The sequence below is a fragment of the Mesoplodon mirus genome, assembly GCF_964341445.2.
Source record: "Mesoplodon mirus genome assembly, chromosome: 2".
NCBI lineage: Eukaryota > Metazoa > Chordata > Mammalia > Artiodactyla > Ziphiidae > Mesoplodon > Mesoplodon mirus.
The window spans coordinates 178,336,671-178,356,624 of NC_138977.1; the positions used below are offsets into that span (position 1 = coordinate 178,336,671).

Consider the following 19,954-nt stretch of genomic DNA (forward strand, 5'->3'; position numbering starts at 1 on the left):
TCATTCACTAGTCATTAGAGAAGAGAAATTTGAAAACACAAAGAGATACCACTATGCACCCACTAGGATGACAAAAATTTAATACACACAACGTGTTGGCAAGAATGTGGGGCAACTAGAACTTTCATACATTGCTGATGGTATTGCAAAATGGTACAGATGATTTGGAGAACAGTTTGTCAATTTCCTGTAAAGCTAGACACACACTCGCCATGCCCTTAGAAATTTACTCAAGAGAAATGAAAGCATAAGTCCATATCACATAAGGAATGGTATATGAATGTTCTTAGTAGCTTTATTCATGATCCAAAATTGGAAAGAACCTAAATGTCCATAAAATTGTGCTTATATTCATATAATAAATAAAATACAATTCATTAATAAAAAGAAACAAACCACTCATACACAGAACATAGAAAAACTCAAAAACATTAGGCTAAGTAAAAGAAAGTTGATATACAAGATGACTATGCATTTTAATGTGCCAGAATAGATAAAACTAATCTATAGTGACAGATATCAGGTCATCATTTGTATACAGTGGAGGGGGGCACTGAATTCCAAGGGGCATGGGAGAATTTTGAGGACTCATGGAAATATTCTATCCCTTAAATAGATGGGTGATTATCTGAATACATTTAACATTACTCATCCAATTGTGCTGTTAAATGGGTGCACTCTATTACTTGTAAATTATATCTCAGCAAAGTTTTTTTTTTAAAGCTTTTGCTAGAAAATAAAAGAAAATATTTTTACCTTGGATTGACACAAAAAGTACTAATTTTAAAAGTAAAGACAGATAAATCTTGCTTTATTAGAATTAAGTATTATTTGAAAGACACCTTAAAGAGATGGAGGAATAAAACATGATACAAATCATGAAGATAACTGCATGACTTAAAACCAAAAAGTTATAACCTCCAGGAACACATGAAGAACTCTTATTAATCAATAAGAAAGAGAGAAGTTATTCAATAATCAATGATAAAGAGAGCAAAAAATGAGCAAAAGAAGTAAACATTATCAGGAAAAATGTAGGCTAAATTAACATGTGAAGAAAACTCAATTTTCATAGTGATCAAGGATATGCAAATCAAGATCGTTTTCTTGACTGGCAAAGATAAGAAGTCCAAAATATAGTAAGGGGTAAAGAAGACATGGATCAGTGGAATATCACACACATCACTGGGGGACATGAGTTAATATAACCACTCTGGAAAACAAAATGATACTATATGTTGATTTTTAAGTTGATTATTCACAACCCAGCAATTCCATCTTTGTACATAGTCAAGAGAAACTCTTGTACATGAGCACATGTATAAGTCAAATAGTGTTAATGACAGTAATGTTTATAATAATAATAATAAAAACCTGTAAATAAATCATGTCCAAGTCCAGGGAAATAGATAAATCATATACTCAGAAAATAAAATATTATACACCCATGAAAATTAAACAACTTTGTTACACAGAATAAACATTATTAACATAATGTTGAATTTAAAATTTAGTCCCAGGAGAATATTTACAACATGGTATCCTTATTTAAAGTTCAAAACCATTTAAACTAAACAATGCTTCGAACAGGAAGAGTGTGGCATGTAAATAAATACGGGATAGAATCATAAAAATAAGGGAACGTACCATGATAAATAACTATAAAACCTATTAAAATGTATAGAATAACTGTTTTCAGCCCTTTATATATCAACCAGTACATGACTACATTTGAGATAATGAAAAAAACATGAGAAGAACCCAATAGTCACACTAGATCTTCTTACCTAAAGACATTTTTCAATCCATTTTGCATATATATCAAACAAAAGCACGGATTAGCAGTCTCAGTAGGTTAAGGGAACAGTTTGTGGTACCAAGGTGAGACAAATTTGTGAAGCATGTTGAGAGAGGAAGAGCTGCAGTGAAAAAGTACAAAATATCTCTGCAAGAATTGCATGCATCTTCTTGAATGTCTCCTAGGATATGTATCCAGCCCGCAAAGAATCTACAAGGATGTGATTGACCTGCTAGGAGGATGGAGAAATAAGCAGGTATTTCAGAGTCTCAGGATGCTGGAGCTATGTTAAACTTTAGGCTCAGCAAACTGTAAACATCTTTATGAATATCAATCACTTTCAATTGAGACCCCAGGAAGCTGTGTCCTAAAAGTAAGAATTCTATTTTAAGAGTGAGGGAAAGATTACAATCATCAGAGGAAGATAATACAAGCCAGACCCTTCAACATATCTCACACAATGTAAGTGGAGAGATTCCTTAAAAATCACAACTTAACAAAACTGACTCAAGAAATCATATAAAATCTAAATATACTCATTGCATGTGTATGTGTGGTCAACATGAGTTTGCTTCACTAGTGGAATCTCCCAAACATTTAAGAATGAAGTTACACCCATGTCACAAGTTCTTCCAGAGACAGAAACAAGGCAAACGCTTTCTATCTCATTTTAAGAACCTCAGCCCTTGATAATCTTGATACTAAAACCTAACAATGACATTATCACACAGGATAATTACAAACTCTCCATGAACTTAAAGAAATTATCAACAAAATATTAGCAGATTAAACGTGGTGCTATACAAAAAGGATAAGGAATTATGACCTAGCAGGGCTTATCTGAGCAATGAAAAATTGCTTAACTTTTAAAAATCAATCAAAGTGAAAGTTTCTGAACAACATGGTGCAGACCCATTTCTCCCTCCTCCTCCCTGTTAAGTACAACTATACACCCTGGAAATAATGCAAGAGGCAACCAAAGGAGAACTTTGAAAGACAGAAAGGGGGCAAACTGGTCAAAGAACCCAGGACTGGAGGAACAGCAGAGTGATAGAGTGCCCTATGGTCCCCAACCAACAGAAGAAAGCAAAGCCTTGAACTGGGAACTATAATCTAGCAACAGAAGGTGGCCCATGTAGGCTCATTCTTGCCCAGCCAGCCCAGCCCAAGAACACTGGAAAGGGAGATCCATCAAGAACCTGTCTGGCAACAAATGGCTGGGTCTAGAAACTACTCTCCTTTTGCACCAGCCTGAGCAGCAGCCTGATCCACCAAAAGACACCAGGCAGCTGGGCAGCACTAGGAAGGGGGTCTCACCACACGCAGGCATTCCTTTTGTTGCTGTGGGCACAAGACTCTGTTCCCCTACCAAGAGACACTGAGGCAGCTTGGCAGGACCAACAAGGGAGATTCCACCATGGCAAGTGCTCAGTACATGAAGCCTCCTTTTCTCCATAGGCCTGAGAATGCCCTCCATCACCGAGAGCCACCAGGTGGCCTTAGCAAGGTGCATCCTGCCACAACCTGGACTCAGCCAGGAAAGTGCTCTCCATTCCCCACAGGCAGGGTGGTCTGGCCTCAGGTGCCCAGTCTGGGAAGTGCTCCTCATCTTCACAGGCCAGAGATTCTCTTCCTTCAACCAGAGATACCAGGTGGGGTCCATCCTGGAGAAACCCCTTCACCTTCCTCAGGAAGCATGAAGAGGGAGCTATAGGAGCCCAATGGCACCAGGTAAACCAAGCAGACCAAATCAGCAGCACAAAATAGCACCAGCTCTTAAAATTAAGTAGTCATTGTAAGCACAGCAGACAAAAATAGGCCAGACATGTATGCTTAAACTAAACAGGATAAATCCCTACTAAAACAAAAGACTTAAATACAACACAGCCTCCTAAGATAATTACCATGAGGTTCAGTATATAATAAAAATTACTCAGGCTTCCCTGGAGGTGCAGTGGTTAAGAATCTGCTTGCCAGTGCAAGGGACAGGGGTTCAAGCCCTGGTCCAGGGAGATCCCACATGCTGCGGAGCAACTAAGCCCGTGTGCCACAACTACTGAGCCTGCACTCTAGAGCCTGCAAGCCACAACTACTGAGCTCGTGTGCTGCAACTACTGAAGCCCATGCACCCTAGAGCCCGTGCTCCGCAACAACAGAAGCCACCGCAACGATAAGGCCAAGCACTGAAACAAAGAGTAGCCCCTGCTCTCCGCAACTAGAGAAAGCCTGAGCACAGCAACGAAGACCCAACACAGACAAAAATAAATAAATAAAATAAAATAAAAAATTTTGGGGGGGGTGAAGTAGAAAAGAATAGCTTTAGGACTTCCCTGGTGGCGCAGTGATTGAGAATCTGCCTGCCAATGCAGGGGACACAGGTTCGAGCCCTGGTCTGGGAAGATCCCACATGCCGCGGAGCAACTAGGCCTGTGAGCCACAACTACTGAGCCTGTGCGTCTGGAGCCTGTGCTCCTCAACAAGAGAGGCCGCGACAGTGAGAGGCCCGTGCACCGCGGTGAAGAGTGGCCCCTGCTTGCCACAACTAGAGGAAGCCCTTGCACAGAAACGAAGACCCAACACAGCCAAAAATAAATAAATAAATAATAAAAAAAAAAAGAAAGAAAAGAATAGCTTTATTGCTTTGCCAGGCAAAGGGGGTCACAGCGGGCCCATGCCCTCAAAACTGTGTGTCCCAACCTGGAGGGGGTAGTGAGGAGTTTTAGAGTAATGGTTCAAAGAGAAAGGCATGATCAGCTGGTGGACGTTCTTCTGACTGGCTGGTGGGGAGGTAAGCAGGAGTTAGCATCATCAGCCTTCTGGTTCCAACTGGTCTGGGGTCTACGTGCTTGTGGGCAGCATACAATTAACTTCTCCCACCTGGTGGGGGTTTCAGTATGATTTTAGATGCTATCCGTTCCAGGGTAGTCTCCCAAACAGGTGTTAATACTCAAAAAGTTCTCACAAAGAAATGGCATAGAAGACGTCCCCAGTGGTGTTGACGATGAGCGGGAGTTGGTCTAGCTGTAAGTTGGGAATAAAGGCTCAGCACCTGGTTTCAGGACTTAATGAAGCTCAGCTTCTTGACGTCTCATTGCAGAAGGAATTCAGTGAGAGACAAAGTGATAAGTAACAAGTGGATTTATTTATAGAGAAACACACTCCACAGACAGAGTGTGGGTCATCTCAGAAGGTGAGAAAGGCCAAAATAAATAAATTTATTTTAAAAAAATTACTCATCATACCAAGAACCAGGAAAATCACAACTCAGATTTAAAAAAAAAAAAAGACAATCAACTGATGCAAAGACCAAGACAATCAGATGTTAGAATTATCTGATAAGGATTTTAATTTCATTATAAAAATGCTTCAACAAGCAATTACAAATTCTCTTGAAACAAATGAAAAAATAGAAAATCTCAGCAAAGAGAAAGTATAAAATAGGACTAAATGGAAATTATGGAACTGCAAATTAACAAAAATAAAAAACTCATTGGATGGGATTGTTTTAGAGTTTAAAGGACAGAGGATAGAATCAGTAAACTGGCAAATAGAACAATAAAATTTACATAACATGAGACTGAAAAAAAAATGAATAGGGCCTCAGGGCCCTGTGGAATAATAGTAAAATATCTAACATTAATTTCATTGGAATACCAGAAAGAGAGGAGAAAGAGTGTGGGGATGAAAGAGTATTCAGATAAATAATGGCCGGCAATTTATCAAATTCAGTGAAAGACTTAAACTTTGAGATGCAAGAATCTAGGAACCCCAAACAGGGTAAATTCAAAGAAATCCATAACACAATACATCATAATACAACTTCTGAAAAACAAACCCAGGAAAAAAAATCTTGAAAGCACACAGAGAGAAAGTAGCCAGAAGACAACCAAATTAAATGACAGCAGATTCCTAACCTGAAACCATGGAGGGCAGTAGAAATGGCACAACACTTTTCCAGTGCTGAAAGAAAAGAATTCTCAACCACAAATTCTGTATCTGGCAAAACCATCTTTCAGGAATGAAAAAGAAATAAAGGCATTACCAGATGAAGGAAAATGAAAAGAATTTGTGGCTAACAGACTGATCCTTAAATATTGGCTAAAGGAAGTTTATTAAACAGAAAAGAAGTGGTAAAAGGATTCTTGGAGCATCAGAAATAATAACAACAGAAAGAGTAGAAATATGAGAATATACAATAGATTGACCTCCTCATGAGTTTTTTATATATCATATTTGATGACTGAAACAGAAATTATAACACTGATACTCAAGACAATGAAATTTAAAAGTGAAGAAAGTAAAGAGACCCAAATGGAAGTAAGATTTCCGTATGTCACTCAAAGTGGTAAAGTGTTGACTGATAGACTGATAAGTTGCATATGTATATTGTAATACCCAGAGCAGCCCCCCCACACACACACACCCCCCACACACAAATGAAACTGAGGAAATCTGAAAGTGAGTCAGATTCATGCACTGGATCAATGTCTACCATTGGAAGAAACAATAAAGGGTATATTGGATCTTGGGATCTCTCTGTATTATTTATTACAACTGAATGTGGATCTACATTAATCTCAAAATAAAAGTTTAACTTAAAAAAAGAATATTATGAAAAGGAAGAGAAATTAGGGGGTAACAACCTTTCCAAATACTGGAGCATATTGTAAGATAATAATATTCAAAACAGCAAGGTATAGTATTAATGTTAAAAAGAGAATTAATAAGCTAGCATCAAAAAGGAAAAAGATAAATCAATGCAATTTACTGCATTAAGAGTAAAAAGTGAAAATATAAGTTATATAATTATCTCAAGAGATGTAAAAGAGTCTTTGACTAAATGTAAAAATGCCTTTCACTAATACCCCTTTTGACAAAGCTGTTAGCAAACTAGAAGTTCAAGGGAATTTTCTCAGTCTGAAAAAAGAACACTTACCAAGCACATTGGGACTTCCCTGGTAGTCCAGTGGTTAAGAATCTGCCTTCCCGGGACTTCCCTGGTGGCGCAGTGGCTAAGAATCCAACTGCCAATGCAGGGGACATGGGTTCGTGCCCTGTTCCAGGAAGATCCCACATGCTGCGAAGCAACTAAGCCTGTGCACCACAACTACTGTGCCTGTGCTCTAGAGCCCGCGAGCCACAACTATTGAGCCCACGTGCCACAACTACTGAAGCCCCTGTAACTAGAACCCATGCTCTGCAACAAGAAGCCCACGCACCACAATGAAGAGTAGCCCCTGCTCGCCACAACTAAAGAAAGCCCACGTGCAGCAACGAAGACCCAATGCAGCCAAAAATAAAAATTAATTAATTAATTAAAAAAAAAAAAAAAGAATCCACCTTCCAATGCAGGAGACGCAGGTTCAATCCCTGGTCGGGGAACTAAGATACCACATGCAGCGGGGCTACTAAGCCCAAATGCTCTGGAGCCCACGCACCACTACTAGAGAGAAGCCGCAACAAAGAACACGCGTGCAGCAACTAAGACCCGACGCGGCCAAATAAATAAATAAAATAAATATCTTTTTTAAAATGGTGCATTATAAAAAGTTATCCTCTGAGATTAAGAACAAGATAAGCATACCCACTATCATTACATCTATTCAACCTAAATTAATGACCCTAAGTAGTGCAATAAATAAAGAGAAAGGAATAAAGGGCATAAAAATTTAAGGAGAAAAAGAACTCTCATTTTTCATAGATGATATGATTGTATGTATAGAAAATCTTAAAGAATCTTCAGGCAAACTATTAGAATAAATCAATAACTAGAGTTCACTAGAAACAAGTTTCATATACAAACCAACTATATTTCTATATACACACAATGAACAAGTAGAAAAATAAATTTAATATATACTATATATATTATCATAAATGTCAATATCTGGGGGCAAAAATCAAAGAAAGGTTATTCATAATCTCTACAGTGAAAGCTACAAAGCTCTCTTGAGAGAAATTAAAGACCTAAGTAAATTCAGGGGATACTATGTTCATGAGTTGGATTACTGAATATGAATATTAGTAAGATGTTAATTCTCCCTAAATTGATCTAGAGTCCATGCAATTTCAGTCGAAATCCTAAATTTATAAGAAAATGCAAAGGGCCAAAAATAGCCAAGTCTATCTTTTCTGCCCATTCCCTCCTACAAACCACAATAAAGGCTCTTGTTCACATTTTACCCTGCTGCTTCTGCCTCCTGACTGAGCCTGGTGCGTCCCCATGTGGCCCTGTATGGTGTGGTGTGCCCCCTTCTCTTAGGAATTGTAACAAACTATTTTTTCAATAGCAGGGATCTCCTGACCTGTTGGCCTCACCATACCTGAATAATAAAACCTGTATTTTAAAACACAATAAAATGAATGAACTAAAACTATATACGATGATGATAATAATAGTGAATCTCACAAACATGATGTTAAGCAAAAGAAGGCTGTTACAAAAGAGGTCAGAATAAGTGCGTTAGATGTCAGTAGTGTTTCCGCTCATGAGTGTAATGACCAGAAGGGGGCATGAGGGAGCCCTCTGGGGACACTGGTGATGTTCTGTTTCTTGTTGTAGGTGTTGATTGCATGGGTGTGTTCAGAAAATTCACTGTAATTTACTCATGATTTAGGCACTTTTCTATATGAGTGTTACACTTCAGTTTACATTAGAAAAACCACTAGGATTCAGCCACAACTATATTCAGAATAAAATAAGAACATTCCAAAACTTGAAAGAATAAAAATAAATTATCTAACACTTCATATCATAAGTTTAAAAATTAACGATGAAATGAATACTAGCAGCAGGGAGACAAAGGAAAAACCAACAAATTAATTAGAGTAACATAAAATGCAACAAAATTGATTAAATAAATCAGAACTAGTTCTTTGAAGAAATCAATTTAAAAAACTTCGGTCAAGTCTAATCAAGAAATAAAGGAAGACAACACAAAAACACAATAGTATCAATGAAGAGAAAGATATTTCAACAGGTAGATATTTTAAAATTATTTGCAAATACTATATCGAGCTTTAATGAAACATTTGAAAATGCCAGTGTTTTCTAAGATTTTGTGTACAGCAGGTTACTAAAAATGACTCAAGGAAATGTAGGAACCAGAAAAGAAATTTTTCAAGATATTGAAGTAATAGCTCCAAGACCAACATCTAGCCCAGGTAATTTTACAGTTGAATTTTTTTCCAGCTTTCAAGAGCTCTGTACGTACAAGGGCAAAAGGATGAGCAATTCCTCATCCACATCATGAAGGGAGTAAAACCGTAATACACGTTGAACACAAGCATCTGAGAGAGAAACTATTGGTCACGGTCACATATGCATCTAGGTGGAAAACTTCAACTGCAATAACAAAAAAGCAAAACAACCATTATATAAAAACAGAAAGCCAGGGCCAACTCCTGGGAAAGTTCTCCCCACCTATAAAAAGGAAACACAGAAAATAATACCCTCTTCTTCCCTGTGCTGCTGTCCTTCTGGGTATGGCACTTGGAACTGCCACAGCCATCCTAAAACTATGAGAGCTCAGACTCCGCCCTGTGGAGAGCCAAGAAGAAAGATGAAAACGACCAGAGCCTTTGATCTGGGCACTGATTGTCTGAAGTGGCCAACCCTGGAGCCACCCTAGCTCCAGGCCTCTTTTCATGTGAGATAATAAGTCTTCCTTATTTCTTAAGCCACTCAAAGTGAGCATTGTTACTTGCAGACAAGTACATTCTAATAATATAAAAAAAGATGAATTACATTTAAGCAGAGGAAGAAAAGAGAGAAAAGAGTCTTAGAATTTTTAAAAAATCACTGAGGAAATACATAAAATTTAGTAGAACATATGATAAATATGACATTCAAGTCCATGGGGGAAAGGAAGGATTACTGGATAAATGACAGAAGGAGCCAGTACTGAAAAATGTAGAAGATAGGCCATAACCTCACAATTTACCCCAAATCTAATCCCAAGTAGATGGCAGATTTCATTGAAATAAAATCAAACCATAAAAATACTAGAAGAAAGTATGGATGAAGAGTATCTACTCTGCAAACTGGATATGGCTTTCCAAAAAAATATAAACACACACATTTTTAAATGTCTCTATGTGAAAATATTTTCTTAATTCAAAAGCAAAGGATAGGGACTTCCCTGGTGGCGCAGTGGTTAAGAATCCGCCTGCCAATGCAGGGGACACGGGTTCGAGCCCTGGTCCGGGAAGATCCCACATGCCACGGAGCAACAAAGCCTGTGCACCACAACTACTAAGTCTACGCTGTAGAGCCCACGAGCCACAACTACTGAGGCCCGCACACCTAGAGCCTGTGCTCTGCTACAAGAGAAGCCACTGCAATGAGAAGCCCGCGCACCGCAACGAAGAGTTGGGCACCCTCGCTCGCTGCAACTAGAGAAAGCCCGTGTGCAGCAACAAAGACCCAATGCAGCCATAAATAAATAAATAAATAAGCAAGCAAGCAAAGGATATATGGGAACAACATATTTGACACAAATAACTATCAATTCCCTTCTGAAAGACAGGTTATATGAGTTGACAAGAAAAATTTCATTCCTGATATAAAAAAGCAAAGGACCTGAGGTATAATTTACAAAACGTGAAATATATATGACCAATGATCACATTTTTAAATGTACAATCTCCTAAAAATGCAAATTTAGTAGCATTTTTTCATACTGTTACCAAATTAGCAAAAATGTTTAATATATCACTCAATTTTTGAGTATAGGATATAACAGAGACTTCCATATATTACTGATGGATGTATAAATTATTAAATCTTTCTATAATCAATTTGAAAATATGTACGTATCAAGTACATCAAGAACCTAAAATTATTTTCTGTGGCTTGGTAATTCCACTTACTAAAAAAAGTTAAAGAAATATACATGTAATAAAAGTACATGTATTTTGGATATCTGTCACAATACTATTCTATAATAATACAGTGAAAATGCCTAAAGATACATCATATGGAAAGATAAAATTAACTATGGCTCCCTATAAGTTGAGTAATGTGTTTCCATTAAAAATAGTTGTAAAGAATAGTTAAAGAAGTGAGAAAATACTCCCAAGACAGAATTAAGTGGAGAAGTCAGGATGTAAAATTTATGTACAATAAATAGCAATTTGATAAGCATACATATTACTATCTCTATGTGCAGGGTGATGGGAAAAAGAAAAAAATAACAATAAGTAAAATGCACCAGAAATGCTAACAGTATCTATTTCTTGGTTCAGAGATTATAGCTGACTTTTATATTCTTCTTTTCATTTATCTGTAGTTTCTAAACATTCTACCCTAAAAGAGCATGTATCAATGCTATCTTCAAAACGAAGAGATGTCACTTAAAATGAAATATTTAATCGTATCTTTTCCTTATCCCTTTACTCAGATGAAGCAGCAGTGTTTGTTTTGGGTCTCAGCTCTATCCAAAGTGGTTCCGCACAAGGGTTTGGAAGGGTTGACATTTTACTTGGGAAATACGCTGCAGGAATGCTAATCCACGAAGAGACTGAAGTTTATTTCTCTTCTGTGACTCCCTGTGCATGGCTGGATTCTCTATCAGAGCAGCTAAATAGAGACACTGCACAATTCTCAGGCTGCCTCCTCCCAGCCCCACCACTGCTCACTGCCCACCGCCCCTTCCCCATTACTGAACCCACTGCGAGGCTCCTGGCACTGCTGCGGGAGCCACCAGGTAAAGGATCCCACCTGGGCTCTAAGAGGCAGCTCCTGCTTCATTACCAGAGCTCTCTTGTCCGCTGGCTGATACCCTTTCCTCCTGGCCTCACTAATTAGAGCTCCTGGACCCTGAGACTGTGGGACAATTTGTAACACAGTGCAGCAGACCTGGGTAAGAATGTTAATGATGTACTTCCAAGCCCGGGGAGGGCTGGGGTCCTATAGCATGACAATCACTCCATGATGAGCAATTATTACTCTGTGAATTATTTTCACAGCAGCCACAAGGCCCTGCCGGGGCCATGACATCAAGAGAGGCATTTGATTCCTGTCCAAAGCCAGCTTTTATGAAGAATCAAAATTGACAGAGAAGACAGAAGAAACATCCTAAACTAGTAAAGGAGAAGGAAGGCTTCCCATCTCCCTGGGTAACTGCTGGAACAGGGAGACTGAGCCACGGGCACTGGTGGAACTTCGCATTAGCAGGCTCTAGAGCAATGGGAAGGGACTATGGAGCCCTAACGCTGGCCGGGGGGGTGAGGTGGGCGGCAGCGGAAAACAGGCTGAGGGGAGTGAGGGAGTCACAGAACTGCATCATCCTAAATTCAGAAACGATGTTCCAGGCCCTTTGCCACACATCCCCCTACTCCCACCCCAGGAAGCCTGGCTTCCAGCCCCAGCGCAGCCACCTGCTTATTGGTACCACCTAACTGAGTCTCTCCAGGCTCTGGGCCTCAGTTTCCCAACTGGAGCTGCACAGAACTCCATGGAGAGGCTGGGGACCAGGGAGACCGTTCGGGTGAAGCTCGAGACCCCCTGCCCCAATTCCCCACCATCGTAACCACGGCAAGTCCGCTTCCATGACGGTTTAATATATTTGGGTTACAGTAAGGTACTGCTGCAACAGATTTTCTAGGACTAGAGAAAAGTTGGAAAACCACTGGGCTAAATCCTTTCTTAGTCTCTTGGTCCTAACTCAATTCTACTCTATGGAAAGGAGCATAGAATAGTCCCTTTCTCTCTCTCATCACACCAGGGTGTCCTTTGTCCTGGAATGTCAACGCATAAAGCAGCTTCACAGGCTTTCCAGATGCTTCCCGCCCACTTCCCCACCCTTCTGCCCAAGGAGACAGGCTAATCTCCACTGAGCTAGTGAATTAGGTGGATGGTGCCCATGGGAAATGAGGTTCAAAGGGCCTTCAGGCATCTGACAATTTTGCCAGAGCTTCACTGTACCAGGGAACCTCGTTAGTGGAAAGGAATGATTCCCCCACAATGGAATCTTTAGGACAGAGAAGGGCAGACATCCTCAGCAATCATGTCATGGAAGAATGTTTCTGCTGGGCTGTGGCTCACGTTACATTCTAGGCAAGTCATGCTTGTGGAGAAGACGATAACCATGTTTTCCTTCTTCCATTCATCATATCAAAACAGTCCTGAAAACAAAGTCTCATCAGAGGTGAAGCCCCCAGCTCCCTCTCAGCTCTTGGTCTTTATAAGGAGTGGAATCTGCCCCCAGGCATGGAAGGCGGGATGGGCACTGCCCACCATGCAGAGCCCTGTTCCTGTCTCTCGCCTCAGGCTTTGGCACACGGGTGTGGAGAGGAGCTGCCTATCCAGGGCACCTGCAGGCAGAAAGCCATGCTCTAAGCCTCGCTGTGCCTCTCTGCTCTTGTGGGATCTGGGGTAGATACTCAGAGAAGGTGTATAGCTCCAGCCGCCTGAAGCTGATGGCCCAGGCCACACGGGAGAGCGCTCACTGCCAAGTGCTGCGTGAGGGTCATTACTCTGGCTGACCACGAGGTTCCTATTGTTTGCACCTTCCATCTGAGAACATGAAAATTCAAAAAAAGGAAGTGGCTGCAAAAGCTCAGGAGAGCAGAGCCGGGAGCATCACAAAGGCCCCCAAGTCAGGGAGACAACGTACTGTGATGCATCTTTGTCCACAGTAGGTGCTCAGTGGTCCCTCCTTGGCTCCCTCTTGTCCTGTGCTTTAAACAACTTTCCCTGCCCCCACCTTCGGAAACTTTCCTACAGGTGGTCTCCACCAATCCCATCCCAGCTCATGTCATGAGCTGAGGACATCTGCAAGGACGAACCCATGGGATCCTCCTTTGGAGACTTCCATCTGAACAAAGAGAAAGCCAAAGAGAAAAGTGTAGGGCTCCAATAGGAACAAGCACGGGTCCCCAGGACAAATATTAAGCCAAATCCTGTGGGAGCTGGACAAGACTTTCCAGCAAAGCCTGCCTCTGGCGGGGTTGCTTGGTAATCACCCATGCCAGACAGCTCCAAGCGGAACACAAAGATGATTAATATTTTGCCTGGAGTTACACAGCAAGAGGGTGACATAGACCTTTGATTTTGCCATCCCACACTCCCTCAACAAGAAGGCGCTTCCTGGATGAGATAATTTAATAAGTATTTGTCCAGCACCCTGCAGTGCAAGGTGATCACCCACTCCTTCCATCCTCTGGAGGGGCTGAGTAATCTACAGCCTCTTGATACCACTTAATCTAAAATGTCTGGGTGACTCACCCTCCCCGAGAGTTCCCTCCAGGGTGTTCACTTTAAGAAAACATCCATTTGCTCCTTAATTTAAACAATTCCTCTAGATTTAAATCTTAAAGAAACTACTTGGTTTTTGTTTTTGTGTCCATGTTTATTTACTGTTGTTGTTTTTCAATATAGATAGACGATATATTCATATACTGATACCTATCATCTTTTCAGGGACCCCCCGACACGGCTCCACCATGAGAGCACCCTGCCGTCAGTCCAGTTGGCTCCTCTATCCACAGAGAGATGCGGATGAGGGGCCCTCCTCAGAGCTGCCCCTGCCTCCTAAGGATGACTGATCTTTGCACTGCCTTTTGTGTGTCTCTGAACCCTAACCCTACCATCACATCTGCTGCCCACCCTCAACTTTATTTTTAGGTTGTCCCAATTTCCCAGCCCTACCCCTCCCAGCCCCATCTTCCACCAGGAACCACAGCTCAGCTCTGCCTTTAAATGCTCTCCTAGACCCGTGCCACTCTGTCCCAATGCGCTCTCCTTGCTTCATTCTGAACCCCCATAGGCTTTGCTTTAAGGCACCCTGGGCCTGAATAGCAAACATTTGCTATGGTAAATCCCATTCCCTGCTTTCCAGATAACTTCTCCTTAACAGAGATAAGCTGCCAGGCAGACAGATAACAACTGGGATATGCAGTTATTAAGGGCAAATTTTAAAATGACAAAAGATTACATTTAAAAATAAAGCCCACTTGAAAATCAGCTTCCCTCCCAACTCAATCACATTCAGACCTCCTGCTCAGCAGCTCCTTATACCGAGAGATTCAAGCTCCCATTGGCTTCAGGGTATTGGAGGAGCATTGCCATGGCAACACGGACGGCCCAGACACCTGAAACGGGAAGTGGAGGACACAGCACCTCCCCTCTCTCAGGCACCTGGAGTGGCCAGCATGACCCCAGTCAGCTGCCTAAGATGAGGCAGGGAGCCCTACAGCCAACATTCCCACCCAATGGGGGGACCTTGGGGTTAGAGCTGAACTAAAAGAAAGTGGAGTGGGGGTAGCAAAGGAGCCAGCAGGCAGGGCCTGATTTTCTAGGACCTCAGAGGAAGACTTGGGGATGAAGGCAAGTACTGTGGCAAATATGAATGGTCACTGAGGCAGGCAGCTCCTTTCATACCAGATTGACTGAAAGGGCTCCCTGGTCCTGGTTTCCCCTGGCCAGGTGGGAGTCCCAACACAAGCCAGTTTCTATTGCAGCCATGAATGACCCAGACCAACGCTGACCACCCATCCCCAGGCTCCCACCCACCAAACCTCACAGCTTTGGGCATCCCTAACAGACATCACAGGTCATTTCTGACACCCTTGACATTGCAGGCCACACCCTGGCTTCCCAAGGTTTCACACCATAGTCATTAACCCCCTTTCTTATGCCACAAACTATCTTCCGAGCTCCAAATGTCATCAAAGCTTGGGTGTCACCATTGTCTCACAACCAATTACTGAACTTCTTATTATTTGACCAACTCATGACTATACTTTCTGTCACAGAACGGGCTGAAAGTCCACCATCCCCACATCACAAATGGACCCCCCAGCCAACCCAGCCTCTCCCTAGCAAGCCAGGCCTCCTCCCCATGTTCTAACTGATGAGTGCTCCCCCCGTGCTTTCCAGCTCTCACACCCTCCACGACTTCACACATGCATCCTTCCATCTGGTCCTCAAGAAGCACAGCCAGAGAATGCCTTCATCCAGATTCTCAGTACCCCAACATCATGTAACCCCTTCCTGCCCCTCTGCCGCCCCCAGCCAATGCTAGAGGCCAGGCTAGAGGGCTCTCTATTAGAGGTTTATCCCACCTGCTGAGAACTCACCATACCCTTCATCTCCAGCACACTATCATGAGTAGAGATGTCTCCCCCTCAAATGTATAGAAGTGTGTGTGTGTGTGTGTGTGTGTGAGAGAGAGAGAGGGAGGGAGGGAGAGAGGGAGAGAGAGAGAGAGAGAGAGAGAGAGAGAGAGAGAGAGAGAGAGAGACTGCAGGAGCCTCTGCCTGAGTCTATGCCAACCAGCTCATGCTTTAGTGCTTTCCTGATTAGACGGAGCCCTGGGACTCCTTTACATCATGGGTGCTCCCATCTCTGGCTCCAACAAGCACGTGGTCTTCCTGTGCAGGCCACTTGTGGGAGAGCATCCCTGGAGAGCCAGCAACTGACCTTACCTGCACCCCCACTATTGGCTCCACACTGGCTCGTAAGCACCACATCTGAGGTCCCTTGCTGGATAACTGTTCCATCCCCTTGCTTGCCACACTGACCTCTTGGTCCTAACACCTTATTCGACTCTTGACTTCACAGGCCTCCCCCCCTTCAATTTGGGGAGTTCCAACTCTGGGTAAAGGCCGCCTCGCCAGACCTCAATTCTGAAAATGCCCCCCATGGGGTGAGGGAGGAAGAGACAAAGTATCACTGAAAAGAGTCCCCAGGCCTGCCACTTGCATCAGCACCAAATAAAAGCAAGTCAAAGCCCACCCTGAACTCTGCGGCTCACCTGTCTCTCACTTGTGTCTCCAGTGGGCGCCTGCACTGCCTGCTTCTCATGCTCTGCGGAGCTCATTTTCTGGCCATGGCTTTGCCTCACTCTTGGATCGGGGACACTCTCTGGCCGTAACCTCTGCCTCCTGCCTCAGTAACAGGCACACCTGTCCCCGACGTTGGGCTGATTCCAGCGACTCCAGGAAAACACATTGCCCCTTCTGGCCTTGTCCAGGACCACAAGGCTGGTCCTCCAGGCCCAAGCAGCAGGACCCACTGGCACCAGACGCCCCTGCTGTACTCAGAGCTGAATTTGTGGCACTTTCTGTCCGAAACCCCTTGGAGCCTCCTCCCCACCATGTCCCACGAACACCAGCGTCAACAGCAGCATCTGCAGAGACAGACTGGAGGGGGGACTTTCGTGCCGGTTACCATCTGCTTGGAACACAGGCCCAACGCATGGCGGTAGGAGAAGCAGGAGGTGAGCGCCCCGAGGCTTACCTTCCGCATGTCTTTGCCAAAGGTCTCGCTGTAGGTCGTGCCCAGGATTTCAAACTGCACGTAGGGGTTCGAGCTGTCTTCCCGAAACTCCATCACCCCTGTGAGACCAGTGATGTGGCCCTGCGAGAGAGAAGGAAAAACCATGAGAGGGTAGGGCAAACGTGGACGGGTAGGGGATGGAACCCCAAAGGCAAGGAAGAAAAAGGAAGTGGTCGCCAACGTCTGGGAAACAATGGATGCACTGTAATAAGGAAAGAGGTGCCGGCAGTCCTGGGGCCTCGGAGCAGGACCAACACGTCCTAGGCCCTTGGTCACAAGGGAAGTTCCTAGGCTTGTCCCCATCATTCATGCCATTGATGTGATTAGAGCATCTGCTTTATGCCACACACCGTGCCAGCCCTGAGATTGGAGAGGGGCAGCTTTTGTCCCCACCCTCCTGGAGCTTACAGTCTTTCACTGCAGCCTGCTCTAGGGGCTCACCTTAGCCTGAGCCAAGAGGGAAGGCCAAGGTCAGCGAGAGCCATCTCACCCAGGTGGCGGGAAGTGGCAGGGCAGCGGGCGTGAGCATTGGGGGCTAAAACCCAGCTCAAGTCTGGCTTTGCCACCTCGGGCAAGTCATCTCCCATCTCCCAGCTTCGGCCTGGAGCTCATTAGACCACATCACAGAGCCTGCAAGGGCCGAAGGAGAAAATGTGTACAAAGCGTGGTGTCTGGCACACACTGGATGTAGGGGCGTGCCAGCCCTGCGCCTCTCTCTGGTCGCTCTGTGGCCTCTGGAGTAGCAGGTGGCAGAGGGGCTGAGTGAGCCTGTGCTGAGCCCTTTTCTTTCTTCAAGCCTGGGGTGGGGGGTCACATCCAGCTTTGATCTCCCACAGACTGTAAGTGGGGAGAGTCCCAGAGAATGAGCTGGCCCCAGAGAGGCCCCCGCTCGGGCTTGGGCGGCAGCAGATTCAAACCAACATCAGACTCCATTCCCTGCTATGGAAACCATGCAGAATTTACTGTGACTAAGACTCCTGACACCATAGATTTCCCTAAATGTCTTTTCGAAGCCTCTTAAAGCCAATTCACTCTAACATGTCTTCTGTGGATTACCCAGTTCACTTCAGATCCAGTCTTTTGATGGATTTACTGTCACACCTGAGCATATAGGACACATGATGTCCTACATGCTAAGGTGTGACACGAAATCCACCAAGTCATAGGTACGCCGATGTATGCACGGGGATGCACACACACATGCACACACACACACAAGGTGAGGTCCTGCTGAGTAGCACGTGCACTGCCAACTGAGACAAACTCTCCTGGGGACAGTGGCAGCCTGCAGAGTGGGGTATCTGGCAGGCATGAGCAAGCTGGTTGCCTCCATTTTTTTACTTACTTGTGATCTTGGGCAAGTTACATAACCTCTCCGATACTAATCTCCTTATATAAAATGAAGGTAATAATAACACGTATCCATGAACCCTAGCTCACCAGCCCTCAGATGCCGGGACAGGAAGAGTGGCAAGGGGAGAGGCCTGGGAGGGACCTGGCTGGGTGACCACAGAAAGAGCTCAGCCTCCTGGAGAGGGAAGAGAGTGGGGGTGTGAGAAGGGGCTTGTCTTTGGCCTTGGCCTGGAGGGGTGCCCCTTGCACACACCTTTTTTTTTTTTTTTTTGTGGTACGTGGGCCTCTCACTGTTGTGGCCTCTCCCGTTGCAGAGCACAGGCTCCGGACGCGCAGGCTCAGCGGCCATGGCTCATGGGCCCCGCTGCTCCGCAGCATGTGGGATCTTCCCGGACCGGGGCACGAACCCGTGTCCCCTGCATCGGCAGGCGGACTCTCAACCACTGCGCCACCAGGGAAGCCCCACACACCTTTTTGATTGTGTCCAGCATGGACCTCCCTCCATTCCATGGCTTGGTGGACTTGCGGATGCAGTTGAGGCTTGCCATGCTGTGCCACTTCCGATCCTCCAGCTTCCTGTGGAAGGCGTTGGCCAACATCAGGACACTGTCGTATAGGTAGAGGTTAGAGATCTGCAAAGACAAAGATGGTGAAACCCTTTCCATTGGTGCATTTCCAGGGACAGGGAGAAACCAGCAGAGGACTAGAGTGACCCACGATGCTAACACTGAGAGGTGGGGCCCAATACCTAGGCCATGATCTTTCGACTTCCAGTTGGTCATCCAAGCACCCAGCCAGGTGCTGGAGTCCTGAGTAGAATTAGACCTGGCCCTGCTTCAGGAACTAGAGTGGGAGGTGGATCTGTACATCAACAGAACCAGTGCGATCAGAGCCATGACTGAGGCTTGGACACAGCTCTATGTAAGACTGTGGAGGGGGCATCACACTCAGGTAACAAAGGATGGAGGGAAGGATGGGCATAAAGCTCAGTCTAGAAGGATTAGGATAAAGGGTGGGCAGCATTGTAGGCAGGGCACCACATCTGAAGAGGCATGGAGGTGCAGAGAAGCTGGGCCAGGTGGAGCAGGTTCCACCAGCATTTTCGGCAAAGGACGAGATAGTAAAGATTTTAGACTTTGTGAGCCTTATCGGTCTCTTTTGCAACTGCTCAACCATGCTGTTCTAGCAGGAAAGCTGTTCCAAATGGTACAGACACAGAGGATATGCCAAGAAAAGTTTAGTTAGAAAATAGACAGTGGGCCACAGCTGGCTGACCCCTGGGTTAGAGGGACTGAAAACAGTTCAAGTTGTCTGCATCAAGGGGACAGTATGGAGGCGGGGACAGTATGGAGGCAGGGACCATGACCTTGTGGGCCATGCTAAAGAGGAACAACATAGGTGGCTTTAGGATCTGTGCCTGAAATCAGATCTGTGCCTTAGAAAGACCACTCTGGTCCCTGGACAGGCCTAGGGCAGATGGTGGCCTGAGGGACACCGGCAGCTCGTGTGAGATTCTGGAG

At 44.2% G+C, this 19,954-nt stretch overlaps 1 protein-coding gene across 2 annotated transcripts in view; it reads right to left on the bottom strand.

The window, feature by feature from the left end:
• The window catches only part of GRID1 (glutamate ionotropic receptor delta type subunit 1), a 678,013-nt gene that overhangs the window by 187,799 nt on the left and 470,260 nt on the right, over positions 1 to 19,954 (bottom strand). For both annotated transcript variants that reach the window (XM_082629921.1, XM_082629922.1), the window contains exons 7-8: positions 18,905 to 19,066; positions 17,043 to 17,162 (exon numbers count right to left, since the gene is read on the bottom strand). In XM_082629921.1, coding sequence (XP_082486047.1) covers positions 17,043 to 17,162; positions 18,905 to 19,066 — 282 coding nt within the window. The remainder of the gene's footprint in view (positions 1 to 17,042; positions 17,163 to 18,904; positions 19,067 to 19,954) is intronic.